Below are 19,670 nucleotides of genomic sequence, written 5' to 3' on the forward strand. Positions count from 1 at the left end.
TTTTTGTGTGTGTGGGAGAGAAATACAACAGAAGAAACCAGCGATGAGCTGCACTACTGTTGTCGCTTTCAGACTCTCCCTTTGAACAGGAGGTAAACTGTCCTTTCTGAGCTGTAAATAGCTTATCTAGGCTAAACAAATCCACACCCTGTGCTTCCCTCAAAGACCAGGATTAATCCTTCAGCAAGGTTCTATTTAAAAATCACTTAAATGTGATAGTCTGTTTGCATCATGTTCCGGTTCAAAGATACAGTGTAAAGGTCCTTTTGAGAAGAGATGAAAACTGAGTTCAACTCAGTTCAAAAGAAAAGGAGATAATTACTGGATAGAGAATGATAGTGCGGTCCTCATGCAGGTAGCTATACACTACTTCCACCACCCCTCCTGAGATAACAGATTAAAACCGATAAATATTTTCACAGTTCAACAGTATGTATTCTTCACAGAATGGACATTTACATTGTAAATAAAATGATAAACATCTCAGTTTCCCACAGTACTACTTCCTGCAAATCTCTATATTGATTTTCCCTTGCTGTTGACTTACTGTATTTAAAAGCAGACAAAACCAGAGCATACAGCCATAATCCCAGCAGAAGCGAGACGACGACTCTACTTGTTAACATTTAGAGTGCATATATCTAGATGATTAGTGTATCCATAAACAAAATATTTTCACAGCACTGTACAGGTCAGAAAGGTGATAAACATGCCCAGAATGTAATCAAACATCTGATCTGTAGATCAAATGTAGAGACCCCAAACATAACGATCAGTCTCTATTAGACCAACGAGTTAGGGTTTATTTAATTTAGATGGCCTCATCCAGAGAGAGGTGCACTGGCTGCAAAAACTACAATTCAGATAGGTACAATAAAGCTACAGTAATTTGTATACACAATTTATTAAACCAAATTTACCAAAGATGTTTATTCACATACAATAGTCTAATTCGCTTAATATCATAGGATATTGCATAGGAACTGTGCAAGAATAAGAATTTAAAGTGTCTTTAGAGTCTCCTGAGATTGTGCCTTTGCATTACAAGAGATGTAAAAGGACAGAAATGGGATTATGGCTTTGCAGACATGGAAAGTCTTAATACACAATTCTATAAGCTTTAAATCCATGTCACTAATTCTATGACAACTTAATGGAGTTGCTTTTACACGCCTCTTTCTATGATGAATGTGATAAAGTGTTGAGTTAATGCTACTGTACATCAATGGCTGTCTCAACCACACTTATCTCACAGTTAAAACGCCAACAAAATATGAAAGATTATCCTGTACCCCTTAATAAAAAGCAATTACGGAGACTAGAAGAATGCAGATGCACAAATATCTTTGGATCAAATTGCATGTTTAAATTCTTACCCATTTTTCTCTTATGCTACAAAGATTTTGCACATACAGTACATATCAAAAGAGGTTCCTTAAAACTAATCGGGAAAAATCTGGAAAATTCCACACATTTTTTATATAATAGGAAGTGACACAAGAAAAGATGTGCCAACAAAACTAGTATACTTCCCAGATTTGGAAATCCAGTTCCGTAAGTTTGTTGTCCAGTTTTTCAGCAATCCCTTAGTACTCAGACCATATGAGTGATGTTCTCCAATGTTGTGTGGAAAACAAGCTGGTCTGTATTAATTTTTTTTTTATTTTGCGAAGGTTAAGGGTTACCAGTGTTAAAAATGAGTGACTAGGACAAAGCAATGTGTAGTTTTCTAAATTTAGTTTTTGATTTGGATTGGGGTCACAATATTCCAAGGCATCAGTCATAAGGAGAAAAAAAGCTGACTCCAAAATAAACAACAAAAGTCCAGCAGCTCTCCAGAGCTCTACTGACCAGCCTGCTCCTGGAGTTACAGAACTGCAGGGTTCGTGTATTACCCTGAATCCATATCTAACAAAGTCCTGGAGTCATGGCAGGGTTAATATGCCCTGTGGACATTCTTATTAATCTAATATAGAGTGGACTAACCCTAATACATGCCCACAAGGCAAATAAGGTCCAATTTTGAGTCCTTAGTTTTGCATCAGCTCTTGCTTATGAGAAAGGAGCTTACAAGAAAGTTCTTAAGAAACCGGCTGAAGTTGTAAAGTATTTATAAACTTTCCAGATTAACAGGAAAACAGATACAGAGATGTAATAAAAAATAATACTTTGAGGTAATTGTTTAATGAATCCATCCAATTTGTAGTGCACTACACTTAATGACAATGGAGATCCATTGTGGAGTTTGTCCCCAGCCCCTGTCCTAGGACAGGATTCTGAAGGACATATAAAACTTTAAATGCAGAAAATCACCCAAATGTCCTATTCACCTCAAGGTATTTTTATTAAAAAAAAAACTTTTTTCAACCAGATGCATCCATTCAGGATTTATTCTCATTGACAAAGGCACCAGCAGAGTCATCACTTACAGCTCCAGTATTAGCAAACTGTAGAGTAAAAATGCACTAGAGACCATTTTGTTGAGCAGAAGTGGAGTTTATAGTCTATTCAGCTAAGGAGAAGCACTTTCCCTGCAATTGGGGAGATTATTCCCATAAGGAAAGTTACAGCTGACCTTTTATACACTTACATAAGAAATACAATTTAAGTTTAAAAAATAAGAAAACTTCAAACAATTTCTATTGGTTAAGCAAACCTCTGCTTTAATCAGGAGATGTCTGCGTAATTGAACTGTATCGATGTTTTCTACAAGCAGGTAGTTATAATTGGCCTTCTATACAAAATTTGGGATTCTTTAAACAAGCATTCTTTGTGTCTGCAGACCCCTAGTCTTATCAGTAGCAGATACTTTAATGTTGCCACTAGTGTTTTTCTGAACATGCTATATAGAGAAATAATTTTTAACCCTTCAAAACCCTCCGGTCCACAGCCCCAGCCACAGTTCAGGCTACTGCCCCAGTTACCCCACGATGTGATGCAGAGCTCCTGCCTGACGGGCCCCCTCCTACTTTGTGATGTGTGTGGCCCCTGCAGGGAAGCGAGATTCATCAAAACTCCTTTTACGCCACTCACAGCCCCGACTCACCAATGTCTCTGAATGCAAAATGATGTTCTCGTTAGTTAACTAGAAATGTTTTAAATATTGCAATGGTGATTGTTGTAACAGTCCTTCTCTGCTCAGTTGAAAAGAACATGGTCGGGACCAACAGCTAGAAAAAATGTGCCAGCAGTGGATTGCATGACACTGGCTTTGTGGATAAACCTGAGCGTTAACCAGGGTGATATCCTTCATCACAGAGACTATGGAGCAGCAACTGAATTGCTGCTGTTATACTCCGTGTGTTTAATGTGGAAGCATCCAGAGGGCCTGCTTTTAGTAGGAGAGCCTTACAGGAGTACAGAACGAGCTATCCTGCCACATTGTTGAAGCAGACACCCTAGTTTATTTCAAGAAACAGCTGGATGAAACCCTGAGATCAATTAACTACTAACCTCAGAATGGGCTGGGTGGGCCATATGCCCTCCTCTCATACAGTACAAGACCTTCCTGATGTTTCTATTGCCACACTCTGTTACATGGAGCCTGGACTGAGCTATGTGCATGATGGCTCTGTCCTCCCCTCCTTACACTGTGCTTTGACCTCAGTTTACAGACACTCATGGCTGATGCTTCCTCTGGGCTCTCGTTGAGTCCTTTAATCCAAGAACAACAACATAGAGACATTTAGCCACAATGGCAGGAAAATGCTGTTAAATCTATTACAGAAAACTAAAAAATGCATTAACTAATACATAGCTTTACAGTTCCATTAGAGTGTTTCAATAGTGGTGGGGTAGCTGTGCTTTTTTCGGTGAAACAAGAAAATGTGAGCTAAAACATCTGCCTACATATAAAATCTGGCAAATTATTTAAATGGAAAATGTAGCACGCTATTGCTAACTACTACAGGTGGTATAAAATGAACTGTTGGTTGAGAATAAGCCGTTGTCCTTCATCCATTCAGAGTTGCCAGAGCCTATCCCAGCAAGCAATGGGCACAAGGCTGAATACATCCTGGACAGGACACCAGTCCATCGCAGAACATACAGACACAGACACACTCACACCTAGGGCCACTTTTCCCAGAAGCCAGTTAACCCACCAACATAGTCTTTGGACTACAGAGAGAAATGTGACACCCATGTGGGTTTCCTTAACAGGACGAGAACATACAAGCTCCACGCAGACAGCACCTAAGGAACTGAACCCCGGGCCCCAGTGTTGCAAAGTAGCAATGCTGACTAATGCTCCACCATGCCACTGGTGTCCTAATCACACAATTATTCAAATCCTAGCAAGCAGACAGTATCGGAGTATATGACCATAACATTATATTGTCCTTCATTTAATGTTATGCACCTTCTGTGTTTAGTATCCAAGAATTTATCTCCCCTTAAAAGGCAAATAGCATTCGTTGCGTCTTCACTTTATCCCACTTTAGCAAAATACATTCGAGTGTAGAATTATATTTTTATTATTTAAATATTGGAATTATGATTATTGTAACACGACACAGGTCTACTGCTCTGTTCTGTTAACATAGCACTGTCAAGACCGAAAGCTAGCGAGAATGAATGAATGAGACGTAGCTTTATAAATGTATCAACCGACAAAGCTGTACGACTGAAAAACGAGTATCCCTCTAGGATTAGTATTCAGCATCGCCTGTAAACTGCGAGGGATTGATGACGCAAAACCTGCAATCCCTGAGACTTTAAGTGAGAAACTCGTAGCTCGGGCGGACGTGTTTAACCGAGAAATGCAATCGGTCCAAGGTACAGTTAATATGACACGTGACAAAAACCGCCGCAAAACGCAGAAAATATCTCGAACAGAAGAAGTACTGCAACATGAAAAAATACCCCCGTCTTAATTTGAGGTATAAGGTATAACACAAAAATTCAAATAAAACATATCTTTATTTCTCAAAATGTTACCAGTCATCAATATAAACAAATTGTATGGTTAGAACCGAGATTTCTATAAACGTTAACAATCAACTGATGACAATGACTTACCATTTTAAAAAGAAGACATAACAGCTTTAACAAAAATAATCACGAGATTCATCGGCACTCACCTAAAGTGTAATGCCAGATTATTTTCAGGCGGATTTTGTACGGAACTGTCTCTTTAAAGCCGCAGCTCTTGAGTGCAGGTGGTGTGCGCTTCATGTCCCCGGTGACCGAAGTGCGGCTTGACCCGGAGTCGCGCCCCGCTCTGTGATCGCTGGATCCCCGCAGCTGGAGGCACAAGCCTGCGGATGCTGTCGGGCGATCCCGGAGGAGGGGGGGCTTGAGTTTGTCCGCACTGGGACTTGGGAATAGAGGCTTTTTTCTCCAGCTGTAGGGACTCATGAGTGACCCCCAGTCCCACGAGCGAATTCCAGAAGCAGAGAGAGAGACCGACACCCTAGAGGCAGGTTAGCCGCTGTCACACGCACAGTGGAGTCCAGTACAAGCGCAATGTGCGTTAGTCAGTGGCTTACCTGCCTCTGGAAAACAGACATTCACAGGTGCAGCGGGCGCAATGATGACCATCTTAATAATAGGACGCACTTCACATATTTTATGATACAGGGAAGGAATAAATACTATCGCCAATTGTGCTCAGTGTAACTGTATTTCTTACCCTTAGAAAATTAACATATAATAATTAATGAGCAGCTGGGTCGCAGATAAACACCCGGTGTTTGCCGCTGTTTACTGTTTAACCCTCCCGCTTGAAACGGCTTGTTCAAGGAGCGCTGCTCTAACTTTCGGTTGGACCACAGGGAGAGTAATGTAAATGTAAAATAAAATCACATGTATTATTTTACCACTGTAAGGGATGACATGTAATACATACTGTTTTCATTGACATTACAACATATTAAAATGATTTGTATGTATAAATAAAAAACTCCCATTTCTTAACATATTATAATTGATATGATTAAAGTAGAATGTTTCGAATTACAAAAGTGGTACCGTAAAACCGGAGGGTCCTAGACAGGAAGATAACGGGGTCAGATTATTTTGTATCATAAAAGGCTCTGGAACGCAAAGGAAAATAGTCAAATTAAATGTATACTTACCTCAAGTCTTATCTTGTTTGTGGAGTCCTTCTACTTGGAAAAGCCCACATTGCAAAATCACTGGACATTAACCTTAACTGAATATAAAATGCGTGCTACGATAGTTTTTTTTTAATACAGACACTTAAATAACAAAAGTGTAAAAAGTTACATTTCTTCAGGGTCCAGACAGCAGCTCAGAAGTTCAGTTGCAGCGATCCAGCCCACGCCTCTGCTGGTGCAACCTAGCCTGGTTATGGAAATCAGGCAGTGACTGGCGCCTCGCCTCGCCAATGAGAAGTCAAGCCCGCGATGCAAGTCCCGCGTTCAGGCGACTCCTAGCGAATTACGGCCTGTCAGGGGCGTGTCCGGCGCCGCCGCTGGTTCGGTGGATCTCCGTGAGTTATAGTTGGGGTGGGGTGCGTTCATTTCTGCACGTCTTACTTTGGGAAGAAACCATTCGCACGTCATCCATTTCCTGCTGCTGGCGATTATTCAGGCGCGACTGTCGACGCGATGACTCTCCCCGATTAAAACTCTCCGTCACATGGGGGGAGGGGGGAGTGTAAAGGGGGCGGGCGCGCGGCGACGACCCACAAGGCATGCCACGGGCGCTGTCCCCCTCGCGCGGAGTGGTTGCACTCCGGGCTCGCGCGCGCGCGTGGGTGTGCCATGAGGCCGGTGTCGGTGTGCACGTACTGGGGGCGCGCGCCAGCAACACCACGGTCACGCTGCTTACAACGCGTAAATCGCATCTGGGATCATTCGCTTGAAATATTTAAAAACTGCAGAGTGACGGAACCTATCACTGTCAAACGCCCTGGCCTCATTTAAAGGAAACAGGGGGAGGTAATGACGTTGAAAAACTGCATGCGCTAATAGTCAACCTATCCTATCCTGGGCCACGAATTCCCTGTCCCATAAGAAGGTTGTTTCTGTCAGAACTGGGAAATCATTTGTAATGTAAATGCAGAGAAAAAAGTTGTCAAATTCATATAATTTCTTCCAAAACTGTTTAGTCGAATTCTTCATTATCTGTGAAAATAAAAGGGTCGCTCTCCCGGGTTTGCACTGAGATTCCCAAATTTCTTCTGGGAATGACTAGTGATGCAATGCTCGTGTTCCAATACGTGTGGGCTGGTGTGAAGGGGGCGGGCAGCAGGCAGAAACATTTGCTCAAAACACGAAGAACATTCTTGAAGGCACGCGTGTGCGACAGCACGTACTGGGTGCTCCGCTCTCTGTACATTTAAACTATAAAATGTTCTTCGAGAGCTGAAAACCTGCTCGGCAAAAATATACGGGATTGCAGAACGCTGAACGCGGTGGAAAAGTTTTATTGCATAAATATGATTATCAAATTTGCTTCAAAGGTCGGTTAATACCATATGCATCTATCTGTCTGTATATATATATACACAATATATCCGCACACTCATCTGACAAGGTAGAGTCAAAATCTGAGGTTGTAAGACCAACCTAACCTCTATGTACATATATATGGGTAGTAGTCCACACCTAATATTTCAAGGTTTCGAGACTACAAATGCAGTGCAACAACTTAGCGCTTTCTTCATTTTTCTGTGTTAAAAAACCCCACGATGAATACAATTCACTCAATAAATGTATTGTGTGTGGCGGTCAAACTTTCAGAAAAAATGGGAGTTCCTTTAAACTTAATGCGCACCTGCACGATAAGGTTTAACTTAACGCTCTAAACGACGCGATTTCCTTGAGTTTAGCTCAGACCTATCCCAGGGCTCCTTAAAAATGAGGCGCAGTTTCAGCAGATACATTTTAAAGCTGTATCCTTGCAATCTGTTATGTACCTCTTCTTCTCCCCAGAAACGAAACCATTTTACACGAATCTTTAATAATAATAATAATAATAATAATAATAATTGCTTACACTTATATAGCGCTTTTCTGGACACTCCACTCAAAGCGCTTTAATGTTTAATGTTTAATGTTTCTTTATTAGCCCTATACAATTTCTTGCATTAGGAATGCGTCTCTTTTCAGGTAATGGGGTCTCCCCTCCACCACCACCAAGGCATCTGAATGTGTGTACGAGTTACAAGCATTAGTAATTATAAAGCTTCTTCATCCTATGTTGAGCAGTTTTGTCCTTAAATACCTGTGCCACTCCGCGTGGAGTGGAAATTCGGGTTTATCTTAAACTCAGTTTGTCTTATCTGCATCTCAAATAAAAGCTGTCAACGTGTGATTCAAATCGAAAGTCATAGAAACTTTGCAAACTAAACTTTCAGTTCTTCGTGCTGTTTTGTGGAGGTCGCTCGGTAACAATAATACAAATTGAAGAGCCCATTTAGGTCTAAATTTAAACCACTGGGGCATAAGAAATGAATTAACACCACCATATACTATATACAAAAAATAATGTATTCATTTAATGACAGAATATATTAAATGGTGGACATGAAAATATGTAGGGTAATTATTATTGTAATGACTGATGCCACGAGTTGTCTAAGGTGATTTACTTTCAAAACAGTCAAGTCCTTAAAAACCAGTAATGTAAAATGAACAATACACGGTTTACAGAGCAATACATTCAATACCTAAAGAGTAGAACAAAGCAAAAAAATAAAAATAATTCTGCTCCGTTTTCAATGTGAAATACCCGGTTTAAACTCGGCCTGTATCTGGGATATAACAGTACCAAACTCTTTCACTTTAACCTATAGCCTATAAATAAACGACATAAATACAGTAAGGAAATGCTCACTTCTGTTTAAAACAAGCACTTTTGCTTTATATGATCTTGTCAGAAATAAAACAGTAGGCGAAGTAACCAAACGTTTGCATTAAAGGGGCGCTGTTCAATTAAAACGGGCTGCTAGTTCGAGTTAAGTAGAAACATACATTAAGGCATGTTGGAATAACAGCAAGATAAGTTGTTCTTAAAGGTGTAATAATAAAAGAACGTTTCTCGCAGATTACTCCTGCTCAATTCTTACTAATTTAATAGGAACTATGAATATTATTCAACCGCCTTTAGGTATGCTCCAAAAAGCGCGCAGTGTTTTTGGATGTTTAAATGTTATACTTTCACCAAGGGGTGTATTCACGGGTGCGCCAGGGTGGGCCCAGGTCCGCCATGATTGATCCTAGGCCTACCTAATCAGTCCAAAGTAATTGAAGATTTTTCCCCCTTGTTTGCGTTACATGATTTGTTTTTTAATGTTATAATTTTTAAAATCGTATGTGATTTGCTATTGGCTCGCTGTATGTTTTGTGACCAATAAGAAAATTATGTAAATATAGTGGGGTGGTGCATGTGTAGCCGTAGCCCAATCGGCTATCGTTGTCGTCAGACACTATTAGCTCTCTAGCGCTAGGTTTTTGATTTCTTAGCCAACATGGTAAAACAAATATATGGTGTTCCTATCGATGCACATGTCTGAAAGGTAGGCTGCTACGTTTTGTGTAACAATAAAGACGTAGCTGCCTTATTGTAAGTCGCCCTGTAGCTTTAAGAGTGTCGCAGCGAATCGGGCCCGTTCGGCTGTTTCCGGCGCTCTGCTCAGCCGGCACTATCGATTAGCGCACAGACCCTGGTCTTCAAAACAGCCAAATTAAGCCTCCAACAGCTGCCCAGGGTAGGTCTTAAACCGAATATAAACACACATTATTGCGTAAATGTAATCAAAGAGTCTGCGATGTATAGTCCTGTAAGGGAGAGAGGTTAGGTACAGGTATCTCGTCATCTAGACTGTGTTTGTTAAATTTAGACTCGGAAAGTGCTTCCTAACAAGGGGATCATAAAAAAGGCCCCAGACAGATCTAATTGAAGCAAAGTGTAAATATGCACTTCTCCTTTTTAAATTTAGTCTGTAAATATTAAATGCAATTTTACAGTGACATTATAGTAGCTGTTTTTAAGACTAAAACCATTTCATGCTCAGTTTCACGGCTCTGAGAAGCTGCGACGGTAACTCCATCAACACAATATAGTTTGTCTAGGAGGAGAACAAGCTGTGTTCAGCCAATTTAACAATAATTAGGTGGAATTGTAAGAAGCAGAACGCCTTTGGAGTTGAATTACCGAGTGTGCAAGCATGTGTAGCGCTCGGCCTGGGTTAGCATAACCAAACAATTGTTTACGTGGCGAGGATGACACCTTTCTTATAAGTCGGTTTTTAACATTTCCTTAACTGTGTTATTGTAACTTTTTAGGTTGACTTACTTATAGAATTGCTTTTTAGATCTTTAGAACATTACAGCTCAACGATAAATGCGTTTTTACGGCTGTGGGTCGGTTTTCACTTAAAGCTAACTAGTAGGGGTGGGGTTTGTCCTCCAAACCTTCAAAGTCTGAAGTTTCAAGTCTACTAGTGTTCCAGGACAGCAGTAGCTGGGGAATCCACTGTCCAAACACCTTTAGTTTAAGAGCTGTTTTTTTTTCTTCTTTGTCTGAAATGCATCTCTGCAGAAGGAACAAAGTGGTGGTTTGTATCACAGACTGCTCTTCCCAGACTTGCTCATGATATGTTGCTGGTGAAGAGCAACTTCTCAAGTGACAAACATGTAAATGCTTTGGTTGTTATTCTCACTTCAGACTGCGCAGCAGTTCATGAGGAGGAGACTTTTGAATATGTGTGTCAGGTCTTCATGTTGGTTAACTGGGACCCTGATTTCTGTCACTTATTTAATGGTGAATCTGTCCCAGGATTCCTCCCTAGTATGAAGTTTCTAGGCTGCCAGCTTTTGGAAAAGAAGCAGTTTCAAAAGCAGGAAGAAAAAGAAGCTCTTACCATCACTATAGGGCTACACTCCCCAGTAGCCCATTTAAGTTTATTCTGTTTGTAGCCCACAAAGACCTGTGCAGTGGGTCAGGGGTTCCCAGATTTGGTCCTGGGACTGGCCTCACTTGCGGGTCTTTGTTCCAGCTGTGTTAATTGTTAGCCAGCAGCCATATCACCCTGCAACTCACAACTGGCAACCCACTGAAGCTAAGCAGGTGTGAGCCTGGTCAGTACCTGGGTGGGAGACCTCCTGGGAAAAACTAAGGTTGCTGCTGGAAGAGGTGTTAGCGGGGTCAGCAGGGGGCGCTCACCCTGCGGCCCATGTGTGTCCTTATGCCCCAGTATAGTGATTGGGACACTACACTGTAAACAGGTGCCGTCCTTCGGATGAGACATAAAACCGAGGTCCTGACTCTCTGTGGTCATTAAAAATCCCAGGGGGTTTCTTGAAAAGAGTAGGGGTGTAACCCCAGCGTCCTGGCCAAATTTCCCACTGGCCCTTGCCAATCATGGCCTCCTAGTAATCCCCCTCTATGAATTGGCTTCATTACTCTGCTCTCCTCCCCACTGAGAGCTGATGTGTGGTGAGCGTTCTGGCGCACTATGGCTGCCGTCGCATCATCCAGGTGGGGCTGCATATTGGTGGTGGTGGAGGGGAGTCCCCATTACCTGTAAAGTGCTTTGAGTGGAGTGTCCAGAAAAGTGTTGTATAAGTGTAAGCAATTATTATTATTATTATTATTATTATTATTATTAATTGAGCCACTAGGTGGAATTTGCTTGAAATCAGCTTGACTCAAGAAACAGCATTGCTAAATACTCTGTAGACTACAATATGAATTTTAGATCGGATGGTTTAATTTAAAAATTCATTACATTGAGCATCACAAAAAACATCACTTTGTGAATGTTTTTAGCAAAACAGATGGTTATTGGATATTAATTTGATGTTTTATGTCATATTGATTAATTGAGCCTTCCTGGCTGCCTGTGTCATGCTTGAATTACTTGACTGTTGCTTAACCTGTAAATCATCTTGTTAGAGGGAGAGTTGATTGGGCAGAGTAATTCGGCCTTTTATGAATGTTGTTCCTGGGGAAAAGAAAGAAAAGCAGAAAGGAAGGAATGACCTGTTTATCACGAGAAGAATGCTTCTGTGCCATCTGTGTTCTGGAGGCCAGACTGGCCCTGCAGGTTGGGATGTTCCCAGCCCAGGATTTTTAACTGGGCAGGATGTTGGAGCCGAACACAGTCCGCCAGTATGGAAGACCATGAGTCAGGACATCTCGTGAAGATTGGCTCATCATTCTTCTTTGTGATCATTTTTCCTCGAGCAGCTCTGCTCTATGGAAAAACGCCAGGGTGCAGCTAGTTGGCCACACAGAAGATCAATGTTCACCAGAGATGCTTCACACAACAGGTGCCGCTGTGTGAGTGACTCTTCTTTTGCGGCGAGTGCAGGTTTTGTTGAAATCACCCTGAGGGTTATTAGCATGTGAAGTGGTTTGAGAAGACATGTCTAGTCCCTACAGATCTCCACTTGTAGTGGTTAACAGGTTCCCTGTTACCCTGAAGCTACACTCTGTCTCTGGTTGCAGCTGATATTGTTTGTTTTTGTGCTGTTGTTTTCCACAGTAGCTGGTGTAATCTGTGGCTTTATAATATATACAGAACTCATTTGTGTGTTAAATTCACTTCCCATTAGTTTGCTTTTGTCCTCTAGATCGCTTGTTTCACTGATGATTCTGTGTTCATTTTGTTGGTGCCTTTGAGAATTTGAAACACTTGAACCATATCCCCTCGTAACCATCTCTGTTGAGTGCAACTAGGAGCAGAAATGTTACTTGTGTGCCTGAGAGCTGAAAGACCCGAACACTTAATCTATAAATGATTTTAATTACATTCAATTATTTCAAGCCTTTAGGCTTTGGTGATCCGTTGGTGACCTAGAAAAACCTGTCTGGATGGGGCTCTGCAGGACCAAAACTGGACACCTTTTCAACTTTTGGATTAATTTCTGGCTGTGTCCAGTTTTACAGATGTCCACCAGGGGGCGCTGGAGTCTGGTCAGGGCTTCCCCCCAGTCAGCTGCAGCCCATTTATAATGACATGAAGATAGATAAGACTTTATTGATCCCGTAGGGAAATTGATGTGTTTCAGCAGTCCAGCCCAAGACAAGCAAAAACAGACATCAGAGTAGACGAAAAGTTATACAAAATATATACAAAATAAATAAATACATAGGTGTGTGCAAAATATGATGATCCTAGTCACTGTAAAAACAATAAAATATGTGCACAATGTGCATAGGTTTATACAGATTGATTGTTCAAGAAGTATAATGGAACAACATGCTGTCCATAGACGAGCAAATGAAGGGCTAACAGTCCTAGCCTCGGGCAGCGTTATACACCCTGACAGCCGCCGGGATAATAATAATAATACTTCATACTCTGTGATTTATTTGATAACATAACTACTTGTAGCTGAACTTTAACAACATTTAAAAGGCTTTCTCTGATTTGAAATTCTTTCTTATTATTCTTTTTATTTTAAGATGAGGTTATAACAAGTCATTGCTTAGAAATGTATAAACATCTGGGCGCACATTGGCTTTGCTTTCAAGCTCATATTAATAGCATACAAGCTAAAGGAGAAGTACAAGTACTGCTGCAAATCAGCTTTTACGCATTCCTCTGGATCTACACAAGTTCAGTCTACACAAGTCTCTACTCCCCATCTTAGATTATAGACTGCTGCTGGGAAACATGAGGTCTAATATTGCTCTTCCTCTCTGTTGCATCCATGATCTTTCTTTCATTGGTTGTCTCTAAACATCTTATTATGGAGTTTGAAACCACCACTGTTCTCTTTGCCATTTTACAGTTACAGACATAGCACTTTTATCAAGTTCAGCCTTCCAGGAACTGTTGCCATTTTTGAGCCAGACTGAACATGACCGCTTCAGATGACTGGAACAATCTGAAGGCATTTCTGAGCAGAAACCATCCACTTTCATGTCTGAGGATGTGTGTATTTGTATCCGTGGTTAAATTATTTCTGCCTGATATCTGCACTTGTTAATATTACCATGTCCTGCTGCTTCTGTTTCATTGATTTGTCTTCCCTGTCTTTCAGGGATCATTGTCCATGAGAGTGTGTTCTTGGCTGACTTAGTAGTGTAAGGAAAGGATAAGATAAAAACAGCTTTAGAAAGGAAGTGAGAAAAAAATTAATGGTGTCTTCCTAACCCCTCTACGCACACTTGTTTGGCAGTGGGTGGCTTTCTGATGCTCCGCCATGGATGATGACGACAGCCAGAACCAGATGATCAACAGGAATGCCTCCCTAGGAAAAGGCAAAAGACAAGCTGTCTTTGTACTCACTGATGAAGGTAAGACTTCTAAAATGTGCTTGAATCCTCAGCTTCAAACAATGTCTTAACAGGTGATCCCCCACCCCCCCACAGAACTGCAGAGGTGTAAATTGTATTTGTGCTGTGGAATTCCATTTTTATGCTGTCTGTATGAGACGTTACCCACTTGCCTTGGACTCCTCGCCTTGGCCCTTGCAGCTGCATGGTGGGAAGGAGGACCAAGCAGGCCTTCCTCCCACACTCCAACCTGGTGCAGGGCATGCAGCGGTATATTTTGTGATGTCCTGTTTTTTTCCTCTCCTTGCCTGCAGACGAGCCCAGTGATGAAGAGGGAGAGGACTCTGAAGAAGAGGAGACAGACAGTGAGGAAGAGGATGATGAAGAGAATGGCGCCAATGCTGATGAAGACGAAGCGGGGGATAGTGATGGTAAGGATATGCTGTAAAATGATTAAGTTTCATATCAAAGATTGGCTCTGAACCTGAATGATGTAGTTATAAATAGGTGTTGACATGCTGCATGCATGGTTAATTCTGCCCAGAAATGGGAGAGTCATGGTAAGATGAATGTGTAAGTGGAATGATACAATTACAGCAGTATTACAGGGATCTGTAACAGGGCCCCAGCTCTTCTTAGTTGAGTATAATGTATCATGATGCTGGCATACTACACTTAAAATTTATAGGTAAAAATAGGAGGGGAAACTATTGGAAATACAAAAATATTTAGACACTGTTCAAGACATCTGCAAATGTAATTTAATCTAGATAAGTGCAAAGTAATCATACAGCTGTGAGAAACTATTTAAAAGCTGTAACTGCTGCAATACAATAGTTAACTTTGCAAATAACACTGTTAAACAACAGGCACATACCCTGATGAAAGTGGTAACAAGCCACAGATAGAACAGTAGGTAAAAGATGATAAAGTAAATAGTTATTTTGTGCTTTTTTAAAATGTCTTTCATTGATGGCAACAAGTAACAAGGTTTCCAGTCACATCCTTTTTATTTAGCACCAGCTAAAGTGTGTTTGTAAACATGAATGCAGCTGACGGTTTCTCCGTAATGGTGTGTGCAGAGCCTGAGGATAATGAGAAGGAGCTGGAAGGGGCTATCGGTGGGTCCAGCTCTGGCCTAGGCTACGTGAGTTCGGATGAGGACGCAGACAAATGCCCCATCTGCCTCAATACCTTTCAGGATCAGGCTGTGGGAACGCCTGAGAACTGTGAACACTTTTTCTGTTTGGACTGCATCTTAGAGTGGTCTAGGGTATGTAATTTAACCAAAAATGCTCTTTTACCTGCTTTGAATGATTGAAAATTGTTAGCAAGGTCAGTTTTGCTAAAAAACCTGCCAGTTAATTGCAGTTTTGCAGTTAATCAAAGAAAACTATATATGTGCTCTTTCTTGATTACCTAGTTTCAGAACAGTTTTATACATTTTTTAGCAATTCACATGATGCTAAGGGGCTATGCATGTGACCCCAAAAATGAATTGATTTAGCTGCGTAGTTTTAAATCCATGTGATGAGTCGTTTTCAGTGGAAATCTACAAAAAGAAGTGACAGAATATAAATTGTTAGTTTTCCAGCTGCAGGTCTGGTACCTTAGAGAATCCATGAAGCCATGTTATATAGTGGTCTGAACAAACAACTCCTATTGGCAATAAACATCTTTCCCTTCTTCTTTAGAATGCAAACTCTTGTCCTGTGGATCGACTAGTCTATAAAAATATATGCCTGAGGTCTTGTTATGGAGGAAAGATTCAAAGAAAGGTACAGTAGGTGCAATTTTTTAAATCCTTTAATGAGACACTGGCTACAGATTTCATACTTTTCTCTTTTTTTCTTTAATTTTTTATGTAGTGGAATTTTCTATTTTTGTAGGAAAAAAGAAAATGTTTTCTAAACAGCAAACTATTAGTTATCTGATAAAATGAAATTGCATAAAATAGTATTGTAAACATAGAGTACACTCTTTCTTCACCTAATCTTTTTCTCAGATGTCATGCTATGGGAATGCATGATCATTCCCATTATGCATAAAATGAAAACTTGTGGAGATGTTAAGTTTGAGTATTTTCAAGGCAAGGTGAATGCTGACCTTGGAAACATCAGCATCTGCTGAAACACTTTTTCACAGAATGAAATCTAGTTTTGTTATTGTGAGGATCTTTGGAGAGGTGATGTTCCAATTTCTCATATCCGGTTATTAAATCTCAACAACAAAATAAAGTAGTTATTGTTATTGCAAAACTTTACAAATTCTGATTTTAAGCATGAAATTGTGAAGGTACTGTATGGTCGCTGTTACATCCCAGTGTGTGGTCCATGTGTGTTTTGTTGCTATGTTCCACACTTCCTGAACTTGATTGTTCTCCCTCCCCCATTGGTCCATCATTACACAATTGTTTCCATATGACGTCATCGTCAATCAGCTTCTCAGCCAGAGTACAGGTTATTTAGTATATAAGTTAGAGGTTTTCAGAAGGAAGAGGCCTTTCGTTTGACTTCGGTCCCGCTTGGTTTTGCATTGCTTCATTTCACTTTTGGTTTTTGCTTTGGCTTTGTTGTTTTGCTTTGTGTGTGTGTATTTTTGTATAGCTTTGGCTTTTGTTGGTTTCTGTTAATCTCTTTGTACTTTCGTTTGTTTGTGTTAATCGTTAATTTTGCCATTACCTTGCCCAGACTTGTTATATGTTCAACCTCTGTTTTCTTTTGTACCCTGTTACTTGGGTCTACTCTCGTTTGTATTCGTAGTATTCGTAGTTCACTTTTGTGTACGGGGTTAGTTTAGGTTGTTGGGTATTTTTGTGAGCTCGCAGAAAAAGACATTTAATTGCCAGCAACTACTGCTGCACGCCATATTGTTGTGCATTTGATAAATAAACTTTGAACAGAACAGTTGAACAGTGAACGTTCTACACACTTAGTTTATTTTTGTATTAGTCACCCTAGTTTAGTATGGGTGAGTGCCATTTGTCTTGTATGGTTTTGGGTAGTCAGTGAAAGTTAGCTAGGGTTTTTGAAGACGCTGTGTTTCACGTTTTCTTTTGTAGTTAGGTTAGCTTCCCTCATTTTCTTAGCCAGTTCCATTTTGTTTGTTATTTTCTTTTCTTTGGCACCACTCTAGTTCCCTACCCCTGTGTGTTATTGTGTCTTATTACATACCAGTCATTTATTCACCTTATAGTAATCACTTTTGCACCATCACTTGCTAGTCCCTCACCAGAACCCATCTGCATCCAAAAATCATCCTAAATGTTTACACCCCTTTACCCCTAGACCCATGGGGTCGTAACAGTCACCATTGTTGGCATAAACTGCTGGTCTTGCAATGGGCAAGAGCATGAGTTCACACAAATTTGTGACGTGATGCTGCCTTTCCTGCTCACTAGTCTCCGTGATGATTAATGTGATGTAGATGCAAATTAGTACAGTTTGTGCAGCAGACATTGCACCGCAGAAATCTTCCAACATGATCTGCGTGCAGAGGTAACAAGTAAGGGGTATTTATCGGCAAAACCATTTCAAAGTTGAGAGTGATAGTTCTATTGGATTAGAAGAGATGTTTTCACAAGCCCGCTTGTTTACAAGTATAAGGCCTCAACATGTCACAGGAAGTTTGGTTGCCCTGTTCTGAATCGCAGGATATGGTGCTGTGTATACCTGGAAATCTTGTCTATCTTGTGATGTAAATTGGAAGTTTTACATGTTGCTGTGTACATTTTACTTTCGTTGTGATTTGATATACACTCATCAAAGCAGATTATTTCTAACTCCGTAATATAAAAATAGCATTGCAGTTCCCCTCGTAACACCAGGACTTGACATTTGTGTGTTGGTTAGTGAGGCCAATATATCATGTGTGTCACACCGCAGAAAATAAGCGTCACTGTGATCAAAGACGAAGTGCAAAGCTAGGTCATGTTGTAACTTGCCAATAGGATCATTTTAAAAGCCAAGACAAGCTCTGGAGCCAAATCTGGGGGACTTACAGGTCTGTCACTGGGGTTTGCAGAGATTATGTGCAGTTCTGATGGCAGTTTCTTGTCTTACTGTCAAGATACCAATTCAGACCACCGCTAAGACCAGCGAGCAGGAGGTGGATGAGCAGACAAATTGCGAGGTGTGTGGAAGGAGTGACCGCGAAGATCGCCTGCTGCTCTGCGATGGCTGTGATGCTGGGTAAGGGCAGCAGCTGGGCCAGCTCCAAGCCTGGTGTGTGAACAAACACTAGGCACTAAGGTACTTTTCTCACTGGAGGCAAAAACCTGAAATGCCGTGTTCTGAGTGGTGACAGTAAGTCCCAGTTTGCTTTTATTCAGTCTCATGTATTTTTCCACTGGTGTGGATCTAGGTTGGTAAAGTGAAGGTATATCTAATTAAGTTGAGAATTTTTTTTATCTGTTACCAAACAGTTCAGAAAATCAGGTAAAATGGTGCGCTGTGAGGATTAAGTATTTAAACTGAAGAAATGGTTTAAGGGTCTTACTCTTACTTTGAGTTGATCTAATTAGGTTAATGAAACAAGAATTGCTTAGTTCCATGGAGAGGAGTAGAAAGTGAATGTTACAAAGTTTCAGTTCATGAGTGTTCCTCTAAAGGAGAGGGGGAGCCAGGCAAGGATGAGGGATGGGGGGGCTGAAGAAAAGGTACAAAGGGCTGGGGGTGACGTGAAGTGTGAAGCAGGGGTTCACAACTCCAGCTCTGGAAGGTTTCACCCCTCCTCTGTTCTTGATGACCTCCCTGAGTTTAACACTCCTCAGGGGTCTTCAGCTCTTGGAGAGGTCAAGAGACCCAGAAAGCCTGCTGGGTTCTGAATCTGGCCCCTCAGGACCTGAGATTTTCAGCTGTGAAGTGAAAGAACTTGGAAATCCAAGGAAAGTGTGAAAGGCAGCAATCTGGGAACCCGTGGGATGAGCCGATCACTGTTCACCCAGTCGAATTGCTATTCTGGCCTCCACAGAGAGCTCCACAGCTGAAGCTGTGTCTTACTTGTCTCTTACTCTTCAATGTAAACATTCACCTTCTTCTGAAGCTTCAGCGGTTTACACTCTTGCTGATGTGGATGGGAAGTGACTGAAGCGACTCCATCTTGTTGATTTGTTTCAGGTACCACATGGAATGTCTCGTTCCTCCTCTGGATGCAGTTCCTGTAGAGGAATGGTTTTGCCCAGAATGTGCTGTAAATAATCCATCTCAAGGTAATCATGTGTTGTGCACTTTCATATTCCCATTTGATCATAATCCTGTTTCCCTATACTTTTTATCCATTTTAAAAAAAGGGGCATGGTTGTCCAGCCTGACACATGGCCTCTTTCTGTGCCAGAAAAATCCAAGTGCATGTTTGTCATGTGTACCTGAGTACAATGCAGTGTTTCCTCACATGACAAATGTCACAACAGGTTACATTAAAAGATGACAAAGATTAAATAGAAAGTAACATCACACGTTCTTGGGGAGAGG

General features: G+C 41.0%; 1 protein-coding gene and 1 long non-coding RNA gene across 6 annotated transcripts in view; one reads left to right on the plus strand and one right to left on the minus strand.

The window, feature by feature from the left end:
* Positions 1-4,901: 4,901 nt before the first annotated feature.
* On the minus strand, positions 4,902-6,671 carry LOC107075798 (uncharacterized). Its single transcript, XR_011182881.1, has 2 exons — positions 6,078-6,671; positions 4,902-5,413 (listed from the first exon to the last, which is right to left on the minus strand). It is a non-coding gene; the product is annotated as an uncharacterized lncRNA (long non-coding RNA).
* Positions 6,672-6,774: 103 nt separating this feature from the next.
* The window catches only part of phrf1 (PHD and ring finger domains 1), a 29,309-nt gene continuing 16,413 nt past the window's right edge, over positions 6,775-19,670 (plus strand). For 4 of the 5 annotated variants that reach the window (XM_015338425.2, XM_015338428.2, XM_015338427.2 and 1 more), the window contains exons 1-7: positions 9,584-9,679; positions 14,103-14,220; positions 14,514-14,630; positions 15,282-15,472; positions 15,894-15,977; positions 18,268-18,389; positions 19,317-19,408. In XM_015338425.2, the coding sequence (XP_015193911.2) occupies positions 14,127-14,220; positions 14,514-14,630; positions 15,282-15,472; positions 15,894-15,977; positions 18,268-18,389; positions 19,317-19,408 (700 nt within the window). In that variant the 5' untranslated portion in view covers positions 9,584-9,679; positions 14,103-14,126. Of the gene's footprint in view, positions 6,906-9,583; positions 9,680-14,102; positions 14,221-14,513; positions 14,631-15,281; positions 15,473-15,893; positions 15,978-18,267; positions 18,390-19,316; positions 19,409-19,670 lie in introns of those variants that run through there. The other variant, XM_069181539.1, reaches the window with a different exon arrangement.

Source organism: Lepisosteus oculatus, chromosome 21, assembly GCF_040954835.1.
Source record: "Lepisosteus oculatus isolate fLepOcu1 chromosome 21, fLepOcu1.hap2, whole genome shotgun sequence".
Taxonomy (NCBI): domain Eukaryota; kingdom Metazoa; phylum Chordata; class Actinopteri; order Semionotiformes; family Lepisosteidae; genus Lepisosteus; species Lepisosteus oculatus.